Source organism: Acanthochromis polyacanthus, chromosome 2, assembly GCF_021347895.1.
Source record: "Acanthochromis polyacanthus isolate Apoly-LR-REF ecotype Palm Island chromosome 2, KAUST_Apoly_ChrSc, whole genome shotgun sequence".
NCBI classification, from domain to species: domain Eukaryota; kingdom Metazoa; phylum Chordata; class Actinopteri; family Pomacentridae; genus Acanthochromis; species Acanthochromis polyacanthus.
In genome coordinates, this window is record NC_067114.1 from 31,099,887 (window position 1) to 31,122,306 (window position 22,420).

The 22,420-nt window shown below is 39.6% G+C and overlaps 1 protein-coding gene across 3 annotated transcripts in view; it reads left to right on the top strand.

The window, feature by feature from the left end:
• LOC110952429 (protein shisa-8) overlaps positions 1–22,420 on the top strand; it is a 166,575-nt gene that overhangs the window by 55,052 nt on the left and 89,103 nt on the right. For all 3 annotated transcript variants that reach the window (XM_051942378.1, XM_051942370.1, XM_051942373.1), the window contains one exon: positions 8,583–8,698. In XM_051942378.1, the coding sequence (XP_051798338.1) occupies positions 8,583–8,698 (116 nt within the window). The remainder of the gene's footprint in view (positions 1–8,582; positions 8,699–22,420) is intronic.

Consider the following 22,420-nt stretch of genomic DNA (forward strand, 5'->3'; position numbering starts at 1 on the left):
ACAAACCAAACCCTCCATGGAGCTCAAACCAGCAGCAGTTGCTTCTCTAAATATTCATATTCTTATTAATAGGAACCATGATAAATAAGAACTGAGTGCTTTATAAATGCTGTAACTGTTGTTAGATAGAGAGATAGATAGACTAGGAGGAGGAGCCGAATCTCCAACCTTTAGAGAACAACTCACTCCATCACCGCAGACCCATTAGTGATAATTCCCCTTTAAGCCAAATATGTTTAGAGAAATGTGTTTCAAATTGGAGTTTTTAGTACATTTGTCTTTCTCCTCTGCTTTATTCTAAAATATTAAGATTACAGGGAAGACCTGGAGAGAAATATTGTTGAATTGTCACCGAATAATCAAGCGCCACATGTTTTACCCCTGAGAAGCTCCATGCTGCGTGAATATCAGCTCCGTTTTCAGAGCTAATCCTTTTCTCCATAAATGTCTCAATGATCACTAATTGCGCTCGACTGAAAGGATTCTACGATGCTTGATGGCTGACTCCATTTGGAGCAATTACCACACATATTAAACTGCTTCAGTGGAAAACACTCGTGCTCAGTCGGTGGGCTCACGGGTACTTTTAATTTGTCACTGTTATCAGTTCCAACAGCTCCGTGCTGCTGGGGTTTTAGACTTTATTATATTTTATCAAATATCAGGACAAACTTGCAGTGTTCTATGTTCTCTGCTAATTAGAAAGTCTCGTTTAGGATGAAGCTGTGGTGCTTTCAGCTTTAAGGTAGATTGCCTGGAGATGTTTCTTTGGAGTTTTCCAGAAGTTGCAGCGAACCTCACAGGAATAAAACCCCCTGGGGGTTAGAGATATTTACCTCCTTCTGCAGAATCAGTCTGATTTATGAGTTTGCAAAAAAATAAGTATCATATCCCATCATTTATTAAAAGAGAAACCCATTTTTTAGTAATTTAACTGGAAATGAGCTTCATCAGGCCTGAATGCAAACCTCACAGCATTGACTAACAACATCTGCAAAACAACACTCCATTTACCAACAGAGAGGTTTACATCAGGAGAAGGTTTAACCATCATTAACTGAACAACACATGTTTGTACCAAATGAAAATAATAAAATACAGTGGAAACAATGGGAAATATTGTACCTTAAAAGTCACAATGAAATAAAACCTGATAGACTGATTTACATATTAGTCACAGATTTATCCTTTTCTCATCCAAATACTGTTTAAATAAATGATTTTTGGGTTCAACAAATAAATCAAGTCTACAGTTTGTGTCTGTGTTTTTGAGTTATGACAACTGATGATGAAATTATGTTCAACAAACAATATTGTGTTGGAGGGATTATCTCCGGCTCCATAATTAAATTACACACAATATTAATCAAATTAAATTACCAGCTTTATTATATCGACCTAAACTGTTCTCTTATTGGATGGAAATAAGAATATTTTTATGTATTTAATGAAGTGGGGCAAATAGGTTCTTTAAATTACTTCTAATATGTGTAACAGCCTGTCATTTTTCCTAAAAATGATATTCTCATACAGCTAATCTGCAGGTTTTCTCCTAGATTACATTGATTTGTGATGTATGGCTCAACCTGTCTTTTCCATTTATTGCTTTTACTGTCACCATTTTTAACCAACCAATTATATATTTTACGGGGTGGGATTTGTCTCCCTGGTAACCCTGAAAATGAAAGAGAAACTTCAAGCATGTTGCAGAAAAGCTCCTATTTTAACCCAAATCCTGATGTTCTCCTCGGCCTGAGCATATAGTAATCCATTTTTAACTTCAAAAAAAGTGACGGTGATGAGATAATTGCTGTTTTTGTATTTGTGATACTTTGTCAGACTTGACAAAATTCAGAACAAACCTTGGCAAACTAAGGAAACTAATGTTTAAATCCAGTGACATTTTCGGTGTAAAAACCTGGAAGTTGATCTCTCCTGACCTTTCTGATTCTGATGTTAGCATATAGACGGTACTATCTGTCATTCCATCTCAGTGTTGTTTATCCCTCTCTGGAGAAATAAGTAGGAAACATCACCTCAGCTTCAACAGTTTTCTTCCAAATCCAGGGGATTTAAAACTTCTGAACACATTACATGCATCACAGAGGAGATGTGAACCTTTCTGATGTGAACATCTCACCTTGAATGAGCAGTGTTTTATTCAGCTGTAGAAAGTGTGTGGTATGTCCTGAATGCTTTGTGTCTACAGAACATCTGCTGCCCTCATTCAGACCTTTGTTGTTTGAAGTTCTTCATGTCAACACTTCCAGCTTTTCTTTCTTTATCATGAAAGAGCCAGATTTCCCTCCATGTACAGACTGTTTGGATTCTGATCTGGGCTTTACACAGTACTTGAACTTTCCAACACAGCTTTAACAAATGAAACTGTTCAGATTTATGTTTCTGTGCTACATTACAGGCCTTTAACTGTGCTTTAACTCAAACAACTGAATGTAGCTCCGTTAATTCAAATTCCACTTATTGTCTGAGCTGTTTGTGCACGTCTGTGTGCTGGTGTTGCTCTGATGCCCTCATATCACTCCGTATCACTTCAAGAGTGCTAATACTGCAAGTTGGAATAGTTTATGTGACAGTTTCCTCTGGGAGGGGAAGAAGAAGAGAGGGAGGGAGGAAGGACTGAAAATACTGAAGGGGAAAACAGGAGGAAGGAAGAGGAAGAAAAACGAAAGTGGGCCAAAGGGTGAGAGGCTGAGAACAGACCAATGATGAGAGAGGCAAGAGAAGCAGAACAAGAGGAGAAAAAGACGAACGGGTTGAGGAAGCGATACGGGGGGAGATAAAAAGGCTCGTAGCGATGAAAATAAAGCAGAGGGGGGAGATAACAGCAGGGAGAAAGTTTAGCAGATAAGGCAGACAGGATTAGAAGAGAACGAAAGAAAGAAAGAAAGAAAGAAAGAGAAGATGTTTCCAGGGAGATGGAGGCTGAAGAGCACAACAAGTTCTCAACAATACAGCGTTCTGGAGGGGGAGGAGAGAAGGGGAGTGACGGAGAAACTGCTTCAGCTCGTTTTATTACCGTCGACAACGAGAGAGGAGGGTGAGAGTGGAAGACAAATGAAGTAATGGATTGGAAGTGGACAGATATTAATGAGATGAGAAGGAGAAAATGGACTGGCTAGCAGCAGAAAACACAGAGGGTGACTGAGATGCATGTGTGCTTCAGGATGTGTGTTCCCGTGGCAACATACCGCTCAGTTTGTGGATTATATTCTATGGGTATTTATTGTCCTTGCTGTGCCTTTTAAGCTGTCAATGTCCTAATTTCCCGAGAGAAAATCAAATTGCATTGTTTTATCAAACCTCCAACTTTGGCACAAACTGACCTCCATTGAACATTTTCAACCAATCAGCATTTCAGAGCGAAAAAACTGTCAGTTGAGAAGAAAAAAGGCAGAGATTTTGATCGTCAGTTTCTTTTTCTTCAGTGTAAATATTCTCAAAAGTCTCTGGAACCAGCAGCTTAGTTGTGATTATTTATCTCTCTATTCTATTCTATTCTATTCTATTCTATTCTATTCTAACTCAGAATTCTGAATGTGTTCATTTAAGTTCAAGGAATAATAGGGATACTTTTTTCAGTATTTTCTTTATTTTCTACTAATAATCATTCAGTTATTAGAGAGATTTAATTGTCAGATGTACCAATAATTAAAACTAAACTAGTTGCAGTTCCTCTAAGGCCACAGAATGGATCTCACAGTTCATATTGTAGTGGTGAAAATTTCAATCAAATCTGCAAATAATCAAATTATAAAGATGGAAATGATGTGAAGTAAGGTTCTGAACAGGTTCATGCTTCATCCAGTCCTGCTCGTCATCTCACCAGGGCTTTAATTCAAAATAAACTTCTTCCTGATGTTAGGGTTAGGGTTAGCTGAGCTGCATGTTTTCCACCAGTGAGCTGCCCAGTACGACCAGATGTCTGCTGGTTGCTGTGTAGTTCTGCTTGTGCCAGTAGATTGTTGAGGGAGAGGAATGAAATACCAGCTTCATTTCTTTTCTTTTTTCCAACCTGATATTTTTAACCTGACATTTCAGTCTGAGGGCTGCACAGTGATGTAGTGGTTAGCACTTTCGCCTTGTAGCAAGAAGACCCCGGTTCAAATCCCGGCCTGGGCCTGGGATCTTTCTGCATGGAGTTTGCATGTTCTCCCTGTGCATGTGTGGGTTTTCTCCGGGTACTCCGGCTTCCTCCCACAGTCCAAAAACATGCTGAGGTTAATTGGTTACTCTAAATTGTCCGTAGGTGTGAATGTGAGTGTGATTGTGTGTCTGTATATGTAGCCCTGTGACAGACTGGTGACCTGTCCAGGGTGTCCCCTGCCTTCACCCGAGTCAGCTGGGATAGACTCCAGCACCCCCCATGACCCTAGTGAGGAGAAAGCGGTGTGTAGAGGATGGATTTCAGTCTGATTTGACATCCAGGCATCTACTAGAAACACTGGAACTTTGGACAAACACATCAGTGCTGAATAATTTGATAGTTGTCTGTTTCTGAAGACTAATTAAATCTCATTTAAATGACTTTTAAGTAAACCCTAAAACATTTTAAGCTCATTCCAACTGAATGTCTGTTATTGGATTTAGACAAACAAAGTCACAGACAAAGATTATAGTTCCTCAAGACAGTACTGATAGACTCAGGAGTCAGTTCCACAGTGATCTTAGATAATCAGATTATTGTGCAGCAGAGAATGATCTGACTGCACCACAGCAGGAAACACACCTGAACTCAAACACACCAAAACAAACCTGGAGAAAGACCTGAACACGGCTAAAATACGACGATCATCCTGGTGTGGTTTCGGGTACCAGAATATAAAGAAAGTTCTGCAGCAAATCACTGAGATTTTTATCAGATGAGTTTTGAGAAAAACGGTTAGATTTGTTTGTATTTCTTTAAACCAATCATGATCATTTTGGACGAGGCAAAGCAACGGAACTGCATCACTGCTGGTTGTTTTAAAGATTTGTTTCCGTCTCTAGCAGTATGTTTCTTTTTATTTATTGAACAGCAAGACGCCACCAGATATAACTTCCTTCTTCAGCTGTTCTCAGACTTTGGGTTCATCTCCTGTTAGCTTTGTTTCTCTGGATGATGTTTAATTATCCAACAAATCCCAACAATTTCATTTATTTATTTATTTATTAGGATCCCCATTAACTGTACCTTTCAGCCAGCTGTTCTTCCTGGGGTCCTTACAACCATTACAAATGCAGATAATTTATCAAAGTTTACACATTATACATACTATTAACAGTCAATATAATTATAAAAATGAAAATAAAATACATCATATGCATTTGTTTCAGTCTAATTTCCTATGACATAATTCCTAAAGTTACCTTTAAATACAGCATGGTTTCTAATTGTCATCATGTTTGGAGGCAACTTATTCCAATTTGAAACAGCATGGTATAAAAATGTCTTTTTAACAGTTCCTGGCCAAGGCAAAGAAGACATTCATTATTTATATCTCATTATTTTCTCCCTTACTCCATCCTTTACCTTTAATGAGGATAATTCACTTGTTTTCCACATTAAAACTTAATGTACATTTTAAAGACCTACATTTAAAATACGATAGTTTTACATGACATTGATTTTCTGTCTTTTGTTCAGGGTGTGTAAATATGTGAAATGAACTGTTTATATTTTATATATTGATTATACTTTTTAAGCCAAGCAGAAGAAATTTCATACTAAATACTTTTGATATTTTTTGGGGAATTTTTTACTTTAAAACGGCTCAATTTGACCCAAACATAACAGGAGGGTTAATCAATTCATGCTTGAAATTCTGCAAACATGCGCTAAAATTTGTGGAAACTGCTTGAAGTTGATGGAACATTTTGCTTGTAACACTGAAACTTCCCACAGCTGTACCTGTGGGTTGATTTATTCCAGATGACTCTGCTCCTGCTCTGTTTGTTTTCCCGTTGATTACCGCCCCATTTATTCTGTTGTGACTGTGCTCTCGACATCATTAAAATGAGGCCATCCTCTCAGAATAGTGCTGGAGGATGGTTTTGGTTGAATATTTGCTTGCACTGAGGTGAGCAGTGTCATTAAAATGAATAATCCACTGGAAAGAAGAAACAAAAACGTAGCAGGGCCGTCTTTCTGCACAGTCCCAATCCTCTGCAGAACTTTAAACTTCCAGTGTGTAGGTTTCTTCCTGAAAGTTGCTGCTGCTGTTTCCTGTAGTGAAGAGGATTTTAAAAACGGTAGCACATAGATAGCAGAGGGGGAGGAGAGAGCCAATGGAAGGCTGATTCCCACAATCTACATCCGGTGAGTCAGTCTAATTCCACAACAACATGATGCACGTCAGAAAAAGAAGAATCAACATTACTGGCTTCATATGTTGACTCATACGGTGCATTTAACAAATTTTGAGCAATACAGTGCAGCTAAATATGACCAGAAATATAAAAGAACTGAAAAATATCCGGTTTCTATATATACTTCTTTACCAGCTAATGCTCGGTGCGTCTTGCACGTCTGCTCCGTTGGATTGCTTTGTGCTGATGTTCATGTTTTTAATGCTCTCATGACCACAGGCAGCCATTACACAGCAGGCTAATAAAAAGACAATTGCTCTAATGCATTTTGGAAGGCTGTGTGAGGGTTTCAACAGTGAGATTAACAGTGAGGAAATATTCATGGGTCTCTGGGTAGCAGCTTGGAGGTCACAGCTGATTTGTTGACTGTGCTGCTCTATTTTCCTCGTCAACAGCGACACGTCGACGGCGAGCTTTCTGCCGTTTCCGGCCCGTGTAAATGTGTGCAAATACTGTAAAGTTTAGAGGAAGCAATTAAAGACTGTCTTCAACAGAAAGAAGGAAAACCTTATATGAGCAGAAAGTGACTGCTGTTATTTTAGGCTTTTTGTTTCTTGTCTTGTTTTATTAAAGGGGCAGGTTTGGTAGGAGCCGCTGTAAAGGGGGACTAACGAGGAGAATAAACTGCAGTCAAAGGAGAGACGATGCAGATTTAAAACTACAACTGTATAAAAATCTGTTTGTCCTCTACTGTCATGCACAAGTTATACAAAATATGCAGTTCAAATGAGGCACATACAATCAAAATATAAGAAACAAAGATCTAGGATTGGATTTATCACCTTTACTATCTAAAAAAATGTAAAACCTCAGAATCTGCATGCAGCACAAAAATAGAAAATGATAGCTGAGCCTAGAAAGAAACAGTGGAAAGCAGACGATAAGACAAGAAAAAACTCTATGAATCCTGAAGGAAATTCTTCCAACAAACAAACAAAACAAAACAAAAACTAGAATGTCAAAACATAAGAAATGCAGTGTTCTCAAAAGTAGGAAAGCAGTAAGACTGTAGTAAGATACAATACAGAAATAAAATAAGTAAACCAAAATAAGACTAGAATAGAACAGTAAAAAGTAACATCACACATGTGAAACAAATATTGCACCTGGACATGAGATGAAAATGAAACCTGCACATTTCATTGACAATGTTGTACATGAACATGAAATATGCACTTAATTCAAAATGTTGCAAATGACAATAAAATATTACACATAAAACTGAAATATTGTTCCTCAGAGGTGAAAATATGAATGATTGCACCTTAAATTGAAGTACTGTACATGAAATCACCATGCTACACGTGACACAGGACCTGATATTACATAAAATATTTAGTAAAGTAATATTATACATACTATTTATGATATTTTAGCAGTTTTTGCTGGACGAGATTTACTTAAATCTAAAGTAGGCCCTCATAAGAAAGTGTCCATGCTTTTTTTTTTTTTACTGCTCCACTCCACGCTCTCAACATAACAATAATGATAATAATAATCTTCTCGGGGACTTTTTAAACTCCAGGATACGTTGTGCTACCAAAGGCTGCAAAATAAAGCAGACAAGTTATGAAATCTAATCACAATTTAATTTCTTTTCCACATTATGTGAGCCATCCACGATGTTTCCACGTGTTCCTGAAGCACCCTGAAGAATGTGGTCCATCCAGATCAAAGATAAATAAATCCTCCAGTAGAATCAGACCCAGCAGCTTTCTTCTCCTCCTTCCAGCTCCTGAACTCTTCGGTCTGCAGGCCTCTTCCTGCTGCGCTCTACTTTCCATCACAACTTGTTCAAAGGCATCAAACAATGAAAGATGGCAAAAGGGGAAGTTGTTTATAAATGTTTGACGCTCCCAGCCAGCAAACAGGCAGACTCTCATCGTTTTCATCCTCCATTCCACTCTGTCGGCTTTAATTCTCAACATTTCCTGTTTTATTTTCAAATGTCTCCTCAGGTGAAGCCTGTCTGGGTATCATTTTTCTAAATAATGGACGTTCACATTATATCCACATTGACATGCTTGTTCTTTCTGTTTTTTATCGTCTTTCTAACTCTATCTCATCTTCTAAACACCCTCAGTCCTCTTTGTTTCAGAGGCTACTTTCTCTGCTATCTTGGCCTCTTTTCCCTCTCCTTCGTGTGGACATGGACGGTGATCAGGCTGTTTGCAGGATGACTGAAGTGTGTAAATGTGTTTTTATTCCTCTTCCAGGACTCTGACGGAGCTTCTGAAGCAGCCGGGGGAGGCAGGAGTGGTGGATGGAAGCGGAGTTCATCATCCTATCGGGACAAACGGCATCTCGGCCAGACCACTGCGCTCCAACAACGGTCAGTCCTGAGTGTGTCTGTGTGTCTTTTCTGTGCATTTGTCTTAGTATTTAGTCTAACAGGTACACAAAGACTCCATTCTATGTTGAAGTTGTTTGCTTCCTTTCAGTTTAGTAACGGACAAATCGAGCAGATTTCCTTCATGGTCTTTGCATGATATAAGGGCAAAAATAAGCTCCTGTCAGTGCATTCCATTCAATTCATTTTTTTTCATATAGTGCCAACTACAGGTCAAGTTGTCTCAAGACGCTTTACAGAACCCATATGCCTGAATCACACAGCAGATGTTTATAAAGTACAGTAATGTGCAGATATAAATAGAACATGTGCAGATGTATAATGAAAACAGTTTATTCTGTTAGAGAGATTATTCAGTATATTAGGAATTACAAACAGAACCTAAACACACAATAAGAGCCGTGCTGTTCCATCTCAGGCTGATTTCAGAGTGAATGAACTCACCAAGTGTTGCTCTGAACAGGCAGCCTCCAGGTCTGACAGCTGATTCTCTATTTTTAATTCTGTCTTTAGATGCTTTCAGATTAAAGCAATTTCTCCACGATTGTTACGTAAAACTCCTCTAAAGGTACATGACGTCCCGGCAGATTCATAAAGGAGTCGGGCTGACGGAGAAAGTAAAGACAGACATAAGGAAGCTCCATAGACCGAATATAATATATTATATTAGACTGTATATAATTTATTATATAGACTGAATATAATACATTACATACAGTTTATATATTATATGTATTATATATTATAGTATATATTATATTCAGTCTATGGAGCTCCACAGATTCAACCAGAAGAAGCTGAAACATCAAAATTATAGCATAGAAACATTTAACATAGAATGTGACCTACAGAAATGTTTAACATAGAATGTGACCTACAGAAACGTTTAACATAGAATGTGACCTACAGAAATGTTTAACATAGAATGTGACGTACAGAAACGTTTAACATAGAATGTGACCTACAGAAATGTTTAACATAGAATGTGACCTACAGAAACGTTTAACATAGAATGTGACCTACAGAAATGTTTAACATAGAATGTGACCTACAGAAATGTTTAACATAGAATGTGACCTACAGAAATGTTTAACATAGAATGTGACCTACAGAAACGTTTAACATAGAATGTGACCTACAGAAACGTTTAACATAGAATGTGACCTACAGAAATGTTTAACATAGAATGTGACCTACAGAAATGTTTAACATAGAATGTGACGTACAGAAATGTTTAACATAGAATGTGACCTACAGAAACGTTTAACATAGAATGTGACCTACAGAAATGTTTAACATAGAATGTGACCTACAGAAATGTTTAACATAGAATGTGACCTACAGAAATGTTTAACATAGAATGTGACGTACAGAAATGTTTAACATAGAATGTGACGTACAGAAACGTTTAACATAAAATGTAAGGTACAGAAACGTTTAACATAGAATGTGACCTACAGAAATGTTTAACATAGAATGTGACCTACAGAAACGTTTAACATAGAATGTGACCTACAGAAATGTTTAACATAGAATGTGACCTACAGAAATGTTTAACATAGAATGTGACGTACAGAAATGTTTAACATAGAATGTGACGTACAGAAACGTTTAACATAGAATGTGACCTACAGAAATGTTTAACATAGAATGTGACCTACAGAAATGTTTAACATAGAATGTCACCTACAGAAATGTTTAACATAGAATGTGACGTACAGAAACGTTTAACATAGAATGTGACCTACAGAAATGTTTAACATAGAATGTGACCTACAGAAATGTTTAACATAGAATGTGACGTACAGAAACGTTTAACATAGAATGTGACCTACAGAAATGTTTAACATAGAATGTGACCTACAGAAACGTTTAACATAGAATGTGACCTACAGAAATGTTTAACATAGAATGTGACCTACAGAAATGTTTAACATAGAATGTCACCTACAGAAATGTTTAACATAGAATGTGACGTACAGAAACGTTTAACATAGAATGTGACCTACAGAAACGTTTAACATAGAATGTGACCTACAGTCATCTCAAATTATCTCACACACAACACAGCACTGCTAGGCAGTGGAATCAACTTTATCTAATATTTTTAATTTGCATGTGAACACCCTCAACTCAGATGAACACACATGATGACTCTTTACACACGTTTTCCACTCCGTCTGACCTCCTGCTTCTGTCTCTCTTCACTGTAAACACACACATGTGATCCGTGGGCGACAGACAGGTCATATTTAATTAAGATGTAATTAGCTGTTCCAGACCCACAGAGAGGGAACTGTGACCCATCTGCCTCCTCCTCTCTGACTACACACACACTGACTCGGTATAACCCTCCTTCAGTGGATTGGGACTTAAATTAGTGGCTGTATTTCCTGAGGGCTCGTTTGTGACAAGAGTGATGGTAAGTTTAAAGGACAAAGGTCCCTGTTGCTTCACGGTTTCGCCCTCATCGGCAGCCGATGCAGTCGTATTTATAATCAGGCTGGCTGGTGTTTCTGTGCACTAGATGCCTTCACTGGTAAATTATCACCAGAATAAACATAGCTGCTTGATTAAAGGTGAAACTACACATGCTGTTAAAGATTTTAAATGTGCTCTGCTCTGGATATGAGAAATTTAATTTTTCTCATTTCACACTAAACATGCAGTATTTATCCCCACATACAGTGCACAGGAAAACACTGAGACTTTCTCTTTACTTTCATCTTCCCACCACTGCTATAAACAAGTTTTTGGCCTCTTTTTCACCCTTACTCTGCTTATTAGCACTCAGCCTTTCTTCTGTCTTGCCTTCCTTCGGCCTTTTTTTCCTGTCTGCTATTAAATCCTTTCTTTTATCTGCTTTCCCACATTGCTTCTCTTGGTATTTTCTATAGTCCTCCATGTCATGATCTAATCAGCCTTTCAGTGGCGTGAACATGTGTTTACTTCATACATGATGACAGATCAGTTCATGAAACCTGAGAAAACTCATCCAAAAGGACAAAACACAAATTCTGAAAATCTATGCAAAATGTGTAATCAAATGCAGAAAACACTGAAATCCAGAAACATTGGAAGATTAACAGGAGATGCGTGGACTAATATGTGAATAAACTTAGTTCAGCATCTTTAACCCTCATCAGTACCCCTGAGGTCCATGCAGACTCCAGCGGTGTATAAGTTATCATATGTTTTTATTTACAAGTTGTATTTTTTTAGTCTCTTTAGGTTGTTGTCACCCACATGATTCTCATCACATAACCAAAGCTGATCTAATTCCAACCAGGTTTGTGATGTTTGTATGGAAAAATCATTTGGGGTCCATGTGGACTCCAACCAGATCCCAGCTGGACTGTGCATCTTTTATTTATGTACACCCATTCAAATGAATGAGAACCTGTCTCAAAACTTTTGACAGGGGGTGTATGTTTGTGTTATGCTGCTCTTGTGATGACTGCTTCAGCTGTATTGTGTTTAATTTCATTTCAGGAGTTCTAACATTGACACTGTAAGCAATACGCGTCTGTAATCATCTATAGTAATTTCATCGTTTCTTTCATATTTGCATCTATAGACCACACATTTTAGGAAAGTATACACTGAGAGGATCTGGACAGGTACAGAAATGTGAAACAGATTAAATACTGCTGGGTTCCAGCTGGACAACAAGTTTATGGATGAAGTAGGTTTTCCCACATGTACTGATGAGAGTTAATGAAGCTCCAGTTGTCAACATAATTCATCTCAAGGCACCTCAGGTAATTTGATAACGACCTGAAAATATTATATTGTAGAGAGAAACCTAACAAATCCAAGTAAGCCAAGTTTATTTTACAGAACAATCCAGACACAAATCAATTCGAAGTGCTTTACAGTGACAAAGAAATGCATCACAAAACTTTAAAGATGATTTAAAAGTGGACATTAAGACACTGAAATCATAGAAATAAAGCATAAAAGTTTGGTAAAAGATGAAAAAGAGTGAGTGTCTCAGAGAAAGCTGCAGTAAACAGCCTGGTTTTCAGGCCTGATTTAAGAGTCAACGGGTGTTCAGGAAGTTGGTTTCACAAGTGAGGAGCATCAGAAGTCAATGCTGCTTCACTGGTTGTGGTTCTGGTTCTGGTTGTGGTTCTGGTCCACAGTAAACCTGTCCCTGATGACCTGAGGGCTCTGGATGCTTCATAGGAGATAATTAAACCAGGACCCTCTCTTGATTAACCAATCCTAGCCCTATGAAGGACCTCCGGAACCAACCCTAGCTATAAGCTTCAACAAAGAGGATAGTTTTAGGGTTACTTTTTAAAGCAGAGACTGGGTCTGACTCCAGAACTATGAACTGATTCAACAGCAGAGGAGCTGATAACTGAAGGATATCCTTTTGAAAACTCTAAGAACCGCCAGTAAATCTGCAGTCTGCTTAAACCTAAACAGAGAGTGAGGATCAAACTTAAGTCTCAAATTAATGATCCCACATGGGATGTGGACTCCACTTTCTGGATGAAAATTGTCTGTATTTGCAGCACGTTTCAATTTATAGTTGTGCTTTTGATTTGCAGCACCTTTCTAAACACCGTGTGTTTGTAAATCTGCTGTTTTGGTGACTGTGATGTGTCGAGCTCTCAGGGTCACTGCAGCACACAGGAAACATAAATATAACTTTCCTTGATCAGGAAGAAACCACTAATAAAATGGATAAAAAGATTTAATGAATCCAAAGTAAAAGGATTTTTTAAAAAAAGAGCAGGTAGAGGTGTGAAATAAGGCAAGTGTGTGTGTCTGTCTGTGTGTGTGTGTGTGTGTGTGTGTCTGTCTGTCTGTGTGTGTGTGTGTGTGTGTGTGTGTGTGTTTGTGTGTTTGTGTGTGTGTGTGTGTGTGTGTGTTTGTGTGTTTGTGTGTGTGTGTGTGTGTGTGTGTGTGTGTTTGTGTGTTTGTGTGTGTGTGTGTGTGTGTGTGTGTGTGTTTGTGTGTTTGTGTGTGTGTGTGTGTGTGTGTGTGTGTTTGTGTGTGTGTGTGTGTGTGTGTGTTTGTGTGTTTGTGTGTGTGTGTGTGTGTGTGTGTGTGTGTTTGTGTGTGTGTGTGTGTGTGTGTGTGTGTGTGTGTGTGTTTGTGTGTTTGTGTGTGTGTGTGTGTGTGTGTGTGTGTTGTGTGTGTGTGTGTGTGTGTGTGTGTGTGTGTTTGTGTGTGTGTGTGTGTGTGTGTGTGTGTGTGTGTGTGTGTATGGCGTCAGAATCAATTCAAAACAATCAAAGCAACTCGCAGCAAAGTGTGTGTACACGCATGATGATTACGTTACGCGTGCGTGCGTACGTTGTAACGTGCAGATTGTATTTCAGTGTAACAAGAAGCCGCGTACCTATGAAGCAGCGCGTGCACGCCTGTCTGTCACTGTTTGACAAATACTGTTACACATTCACACACGCGTGCGGTCGCAATTTCTGATTACACAATAGAAAGTACGGCACGGTGCAGATCAACAACTGTTGTGTACAATCAGAAACTGCGACCGCACACGTGTGTGAATGTGTAACAGTATTTGTCAATCAGTGACAGACAGGCGTGTACGCGCTGCTTCATACGCACGCAGCTTCTTGTTACGCGTGACAGAGTTCACGCACGTCATTTCTGCGTACGTGTGAGCACGTGACCGAAATGTTCTATTATCTTCATGTGAGCGTTAATGTGTGCGTTTGTAAAAAACGCATGAATGTTACGCGTGGCCGCTCCGCGTCGTGTGAATGATGGAGTGCAGCAATGATCACACGTGAACGGGAGGCCATTATAAGTCAATGGGGAAACTGCATTACGCGTCAGGCGCACAGGCGTCAAAGCACACGCGTGACACGTTCAGTTGATAGCCGCACACGCTTTTTGAAACGATTCTGACGCCATAGTGTGTGTGTGTGTGTGTGTGTGTGCCTATGTGTGTGTGCCTATGTGTGTGTGCCTGTGTGTGTGTGTGTGTGTAGCTCAGGGTGAGATGAGGTGTCAGGTGACGACAGTCGGAATGATAGAATGAAGCCACCCTGATCCTGCTGTGTCAGCCATCCCATAATCACCTCTTAATTAAACACATTTAATCCTCCAAGCCACTTAGATGAGGAGAGAAACTGAGAGGAAACGAAGCCGGATGGTGGACAGATGGGAAGAAATGCAGATGAAATGCTCTCAGATTAGAGGAAAACTACATTCCAGAAGCACATTTAAAGTTGCACAAAGTTTATGATTTGAATTTTAAGGTTCATCTACCAGAAGTTCTCATTCAAAAAAGATTTTTTTGGCTTCTAGAGTTATTATGGTGATGTTAAAATTCACATTTGAGACCCAGAATAACAACAATAATAGAACAAATGCAGCTTTATGGTGGAGTGTGTGTTTAAAATCAAGGAAAAACACTTTTAGTTTAGGGTAGAAACAGCTTCTTTAGCATCTTTAACATGTTAGCAGTCAGCAGCTCCACCATATTTGTCCTGACAAAACCTGGAAAATATTTTTATATTTTGTCCCCTTCAGGATGAATCAGACTTTTCTTGTAGTGCTATAATTCGCTATACACACATACAAAAACTTGCACAATGAACAACATTCCATGTTAACATGCGAAAGGAAGGTTTTTGAAATAATCATCTTTTTTTCCCTTTTCCACGTTTTCCATTTTTTAAATCTGCTTGAACTCTACTTGAAGCTAAAGCTAAAGGTGCATTCTGTGTAAACATACAAGAAAATACACAATTTCAAATCAAATTTCTTGCTTTTCAGAGCAAATCTCCAGAAAATATGCACAGACTTTTATTTAAACAACATTACAGTTATCACAAAGACTTTAAAATCCTTATGTGTTCTGCATACATTGGATCACAATCATACAGAACATGCAGATGGTTTGCTGCTTTCTGCATTTCGAAGTCTTGCAGCTGCAGCTTACAATGGGTTGGAGCCTCCAAAGATAGAAATCTGTGTTAAAGCAGCAAATTAGGGTGAAAATAAACCAAACTAGTTCTGAGTCTTTCCCTAATAAAGAAGCTTTTCTTTTTCTTCTCTCTAAAAAACAATCCTCATCTGCATCGCCCTCCTCTAACACTTTCCTGTCTTCTTTTTTACTCAGGTGTAAAAGATGAGCTAAGCAATAATAAAGACAGAAAGGGGGGTGTTTCACAGGAGGTTAAATGGAGGGGAGTATTGGAATGAATCAATGGAAAGATGATAATTTAAGGAAATGCAGAAAGAACGAGGGTCAAACACACACACTTCCATCTAAAAGCACTCTGAGCAGCAGAAAATTGTAGTCCACTGGTGTGTGATGTTATTTTACTATCACTAATTTAATTTAGAATAAAAACTTCATAAAAAACAAAAACCCCACAGTATAATCTATTACTGTACAGTGCGGGGACATGACACTCTGTATGTGACGCTTCTAGAGACATGTTTTAGATGAAACCACTCCAGAGTCTTTACAATCTTAGTACAAATATTACATTATTTATGCTGTAAAAAAACAGTATCGTTACCCATAATGGTTGAGTTCTGATATCTAAAACTGATCTCTGCTGAAGAGTTTGAAAAATCTTGATTTAATAGAAGCTCAGAAGAGGATGAAACAACTTCCTGAACCTGAACATTTGTCTAAAGATAATGCTGTGATAAACTGTAAAGTATTAACTGCAAATCATCTCAGACACCAAGAAAAATCTGACTTTAAATTTAGATCTCAGTTCTGTAAGAAACACTGAGGCGAAAATCATCTGTATAAACCTGCAGTATTAAGATACAGTAATATCCTGAATGTCTCCCAAACCAAACAAGTGGAAACTACGGAACTGCTTTAATATTAAACCTTCTTCACAGAGCATGAAGATTCAATGAGACTCTTCTTAGAGATGAGTTTTCCTGCTTTCTTAGAGGCTTCATTTCTACAGCTGGCCTTAGAGTTAGTCCCAATGAAGCACCTAAAAACAGCGTCTGTTGTATAACTCATAGTATTCCTGGCATTGCAAATATTCATGCAGTCACCTCGCTACAGCTTATAAACTCTCCTTTGGTTGAGCTATATAGCTTACAAATAATCAGTGAGGGATAACTGGGAGGTATTTTGGGGCTGTTCAGCCATTGTTGTTATAGTTTAAAATGTAAATGGGGCACAGGGGTTTATTTACTGAGCTGATCTAACATTAGAGTACACAGAGTTACGGATGTTCTGGATGAAAGCAGCTGAACTAAATAATGCTGAAAACAGACTTACATCTAGGTATACTAGAGGTGTCCACTCTTAGATGCTGTTTATATTCTAAACCTTTACAGTATGGAGCCCCAGTCAGTTTTTAACCAGACCAGAAATACCCTCAGCGACAGTGCTCTCTCCCTTTCTCTTCATCCTGTACACATCGGTTTTCCACTACAACTCTGGGAGCTGTCACCTCCAGAAATTCTCTGATGATACAGCCATTGTTGGGTGTGTGTCTAATGCGGATGAGCTGGAGTACAGAACAGTCATCTCTGACTTTGTCGACTGGTGTGAGTGAAACCATCTGCAGCTCAACGCCAGTAAGACGAAGGAGATGACTATTGACTTCCGCAGGAGGAGGACACCTCAGACTGCACCAGTGAACATCCAGGGTTTGGACATTGAGATAGTGGACTCATACAATACCTGGGTGTTCACCTCAACAACAAACTGGACTGGTCACACAACACAGAGGTCCTGTATAAGAAGGGCCAAAGTCGTCTAATCAGTTCACTAATCACTAATCAGTTAACTAAATGCTCAGTTTGACAGCTTGTATCAGGCTGTTACTCTCTGATTAATTAAAAAAAAGAGAATTAAAGACATTAGATGAGGAGAATAGTACATTACTGTTAGTATTTCTGTGTTTTTACAGCAGTGTATTACTGTAAAATAGTGCACAGAGCGAGACAGGAAATATAAAGGGTGAAGACAATGAACGAGAGACTGAGGAATAAAAGGAAGCAGCCCAGTGTACAGTAAGGGAAAGAGAGAGGAAAGAGGTTATCTTTAAAAAAATACAGTGCGTGAGAGAGTTGGAGCACATGGAAGGGAAAAAATTAAATAGTGAAGAGGGAGGGAAAGGAAAGAGAGGTGAAGGAAGGAAGGATGAGATAGATAGAAGAGACAGAAGAGACAACATGCTGTTTGCTGCAGGGGGGACAGCTGGTCAGCTCTGCTCTGCTCTGTTCTGGTGTGGAGATCTGCCCTCAGGACAGTCACCCGCTCTGCACACACAGACACACACCATGCACACAATTCTACACACGCATGTATACATACAAACAAATCACACCCAAGACTGGTACGCATACCTGCAGGTACATTTTGTCTTAATTTACTGTAGAGCTGAAGAACAGAGACTGTGGGGAGCAGGATTAGACTGAAACTAAGGGAGCAAAGTAAAGAAATAATGAATGTGATGAAGAATAATCAAAGAACTGCAGGTAGAGTTACTATACACAGGTAGAATTACTACACACAGGGAGAATTTCCTCTCTTCACACAAGGACAGAGGACTGGAAAACATGGAAAGTAAAATGAAAACATAAGGTTCATGCATATGAGAGATTATAAAAAAAGTGAGAATGGTATCAGGCGATGGGATGTAAATAGGAAAGTGTGGCAGGGGAGGAGGAACAGTCAAGAACAGATGGTAGGGAAGAAAAGCGGCGAGGAGGGAAGGAAGATGGAAGCTGGGAATGCAAGAACACTCCCAAATCACTTATAGCTGATGTCAGCCATGCGAGCATTGCCTAATTGTAACACTGACTGCAGCACAGAGCAGCACGGAAATTCTTTTTCTTTATTTCATCAAAATACCAGCAGCTGAATCCAGCACCATGGACAGCACCATCAAAATAGCAGCAGCTGAACTCAGCACCATGGAAAGCATCATCAAAATACCAGCAGCTGAATAGAGCACCATAGACAGTATCATCAAAATACCCACAGATGAACTCAGCACCATGGACAGCACCATCAAAAAAACAGGAGCTGAACTCAGCACCATAGACAGCACCATCTACATAGCAGGAGCTGCACTAAGCACCATAGACAGCATCATCAAAATACCAGGAGCTGAACTCAGCACTACAGACAGCACCATCAAGTTACCAGGAGCTAAATTCAGCACCATGGACAGCACCATCAAGTTACCAGTAGCTGGACACATAACCATAGACAGCACCATCAGAATACAAGGAACTGCACTCAGCACCATAGACAGCATCATCAAAATACCAGGAGCTGAATTCAGCACCATAGACACCACTATCAAGTTAGCAGGAGCTAAATTCAGCACCATGGACAGCACCATCAAGTTACCAGGAGCTGAACTCAGCACCATAGACAGCACCATCAAAATACTCACAGATGAATTCAGCGCCATAGACAGCATGATCAAGTTACCAGGAGCTGAACTCAGCACCATGGACAGCACTATCAAAATAGCAGCAGCTGAACTCAACACCATAGACAGCACCATCAAAATACCAGGAGCTGCACTCAGCACCATGGACAGCACCATCAAAATACCAGGAGCTGCACTCAGCACCATGGACAGCACCATCAGTTTACCAGGGGTTGAACTCAACACCATAGACAGCACCATCAAAATACCCACAGATGAAGTCAGCACCATAGACAGCACCCTGGAAGGCATCAGAGAAACTGGGCGAGGACTTCCCACTGATAAACAGTCAGAATAGAATAGAATAGAATCACTTTATTCATCCCCGAAGGGAAATTCAGTTATCAGGGTTCTTAGAGTTCTGTTTAATTTTGAATTGAATAGCCTGACTGCTGATGGCAAGAAAGATTTCCTAAATCTTTCGGTCCTGCAGCGCAGGGATAGGAGCCGTCCATTGATGTTTCGTTGTTCATTGCGGCAGATGTGAAGTGGATGATCCATGTTTGTAAGAATGGCCTCCATTTTGCTCAGTGCCCGTCTCTCCACCTCATCCTCCAATGTGTTCAATCTGATTCCAACCACAGAGCCAGCTTTTTTAATCAGTTTGTTCACACGCCTTGCATCCTTGTGATTTATGCTGCCTCCCCAGCAGACTGCAGCATAAAATAGGACACTTGCTACCACAGACTGATAAAACATCTGCAGCATCTTACTGCAGATGTCCAAAGGTCGAAGTCTTCTGAGGCAATAAAGTCGGCTCTGGCCCTTTTTGTAGATGAAGTCTACGTTTGTAGACCAACTTATTATCAAGGTGGACACCTAAATATTTATATGATGTCACCATCTCGATGTCCATAAGTGTTCACTGGCTGAAGAGGGGGTTTGGATCTGTGGAAATCTATGATCATTTCCTTTGTCTTTGAGGCGTTGAGTAGCAGGTAGTTTTTGTGACTCCAGTCACTGAAGGCACTTATCAGATCTCTGTATTCAGCTTCATGTCCATTTCTGATACATGCCACGATAGCAGTCATCAGAGTATTTCTGAATGTGGCAGGACTCAGTGCTGTATTTGAAGTCAGATATATACAGAGTGAACAGGAATGGAGCCAGGACTGTTCCTTGTGGAGCCCCAGTACTACTCATTAATGTCCCAGAAACACAGTTCCCCAGCCTGACAAACTGTGGCCTTCCTGTCAGGTAATCTGTGATCCATGAAACACAGGAAGGATCTACTCCCATCTCTGTGAGCTTGTCTTTGAGGATGGTGGGTTGGATGGAGTTGAATGCATTTGAAAAATCAAAGAACATGATTCTCACATAAACTCCAGGTTCCTCCAGATGAGACAGGGCACGGTGAAGCATGAAGAGGATGGCATCATCCACTCCAATGTGTTCTTTGTATGCAAACTGCAAGGAATCGAGTTTGTCTTTGACCTCAAGCCTCAGGAGACGTAAAACCAGCCGCTCCAGAGTTTTCGTGATGTGTGAGGTCAGGGCAACAGGTCTGTAGTCATTTAGTTCAGCCGGACATTTGATTTTTGGTACCAGTACGATACAGGATGTTTTCCATAGAGCAGGCACCCACCCCAGCTGTAGACTCAGGTTGAAGATCCTGTGGAGAGGTTGACACAGTTGTGCAGCACAGTCTTTAAGCCGTCTTGGACATACACCATCTGGGCCAGCTGCCTTTCCAGAGCAAAGTCTCTGAAGCTCCAACATCACCCCTGTCTCTGTGACAGAGACGGATACAGGTGCTGGAACGGAAGTGGCTGCAGCTGTGGAGACATGTGTAGGAGAGGAAGGAGGAGCTATAGTGGGGATTTCCATATGTTGAGGAGAAGAAGGAGGAGCAGCAGTGGAAGTAGGTGTGTCCACAGTGTCAAATCTGTTGAAGAACAAGTTGAGTTTGTCAGCTCTTTTTCTACATCAACCACTATTGGCTCCCTCCTCTTTTTATTATGTCCAGAGATTCCTCTTCACACATCACAGATTTTACTGTGTTGGAAATTCCTCTCTATATTCTTTTTCTATTCCATCTTTGCCACTTTCAGTCTCCTCTTCAACTCATGTTGCACTTCTTTGAGTCGTTCTTTGTCACCATCTCTAAAAGCTTGTTTTTTTCTGGTTGAGGATTGCCTTTATGTCGCTTGTGATCCATGGTTTGTTATTGGGGAAACAGCGAACAGTCTTTGCAGGTCTGACTGTGTCTCTACAGAAGCTGATGTATTCAGTAAAACAATCAACCTGTCTGTCAATGTTCATACTGTCCTCATCTGTTTCCAGAAACACATTCCAGTCTGTTGATTCAAAGCAGTCCCTTAGAGCTTCACTAGCTTGAGGAGTCCATCTTCTGATTTGGACTTTAGTTGCAGGCTGTCTCAGCACACAAGGTTTGTAACAGGTCTGCAGATAAACCAGGTTATGATCTGACCTGCCCAGTGGTGGTAAGGCAGTAGCTCTGTAAGCTTCTTTGACATTGGTATACAGCAGGTCTAGGGTTTTATTCTCTCTGGTAGGGCAGTTAACAAACTGTGTAAATTCTGTCAGGTGAGAGGAGAGGCTGACATGATTGAAATCTCCTGATATTATTACAAGTGCCTCAGGATGTTGAGTCTGTATCCTAGCAACAGTATCATGCAACACATCACATGGAACCAAGTCAGTTGCCTTGGGTGGAATATATACAAGTACTGTTATGATGTGACTGAACTCCCTTGGAACATAGTATGGCCGAAGTCCAACTGCCAACAGTTCAATATCTGGACAACACAACTGAGAGCTGTCAGAGCAGAAAACCTAAATGTAATCACCTCCTGAGGAGAAATGTATCATCAATAGTGGTGATTAAACTATAATTGATACATTCATGCTGCAGATAACAGGGTCTTGGTTAAGACCGAGGACAATGAGATCGTGTTTGAGGTGTTTTTCTGTTGAGGAGCAAAGTGTGAGCAGTTCAAGTAATCCTATACATCCTATAAAATATGTATTTAAAATAGCATTATTTCTGGATTGAATATACTTGAATGTGACTACTTAAGGTAAAACAAATTAATTATTAATAAAAAAAATAATTATTCAGTATTTTCAGCTGATGCTTTTCATTCTATTATTAAAAAGAATAAATAAAATGGAATAAAAAAAACTGTTTATGCATGAACTAATTTTTGGTTTCTGGTCAGACTCTTCTGAGGTCAGTGTTGGGATGCACTGGGTGGCTTGAACCTCTGTGCTTTGAAAGTCCCAGCAATATCCCTGCAAAATTCATTCTTTTTTTAAAAAGACTAAT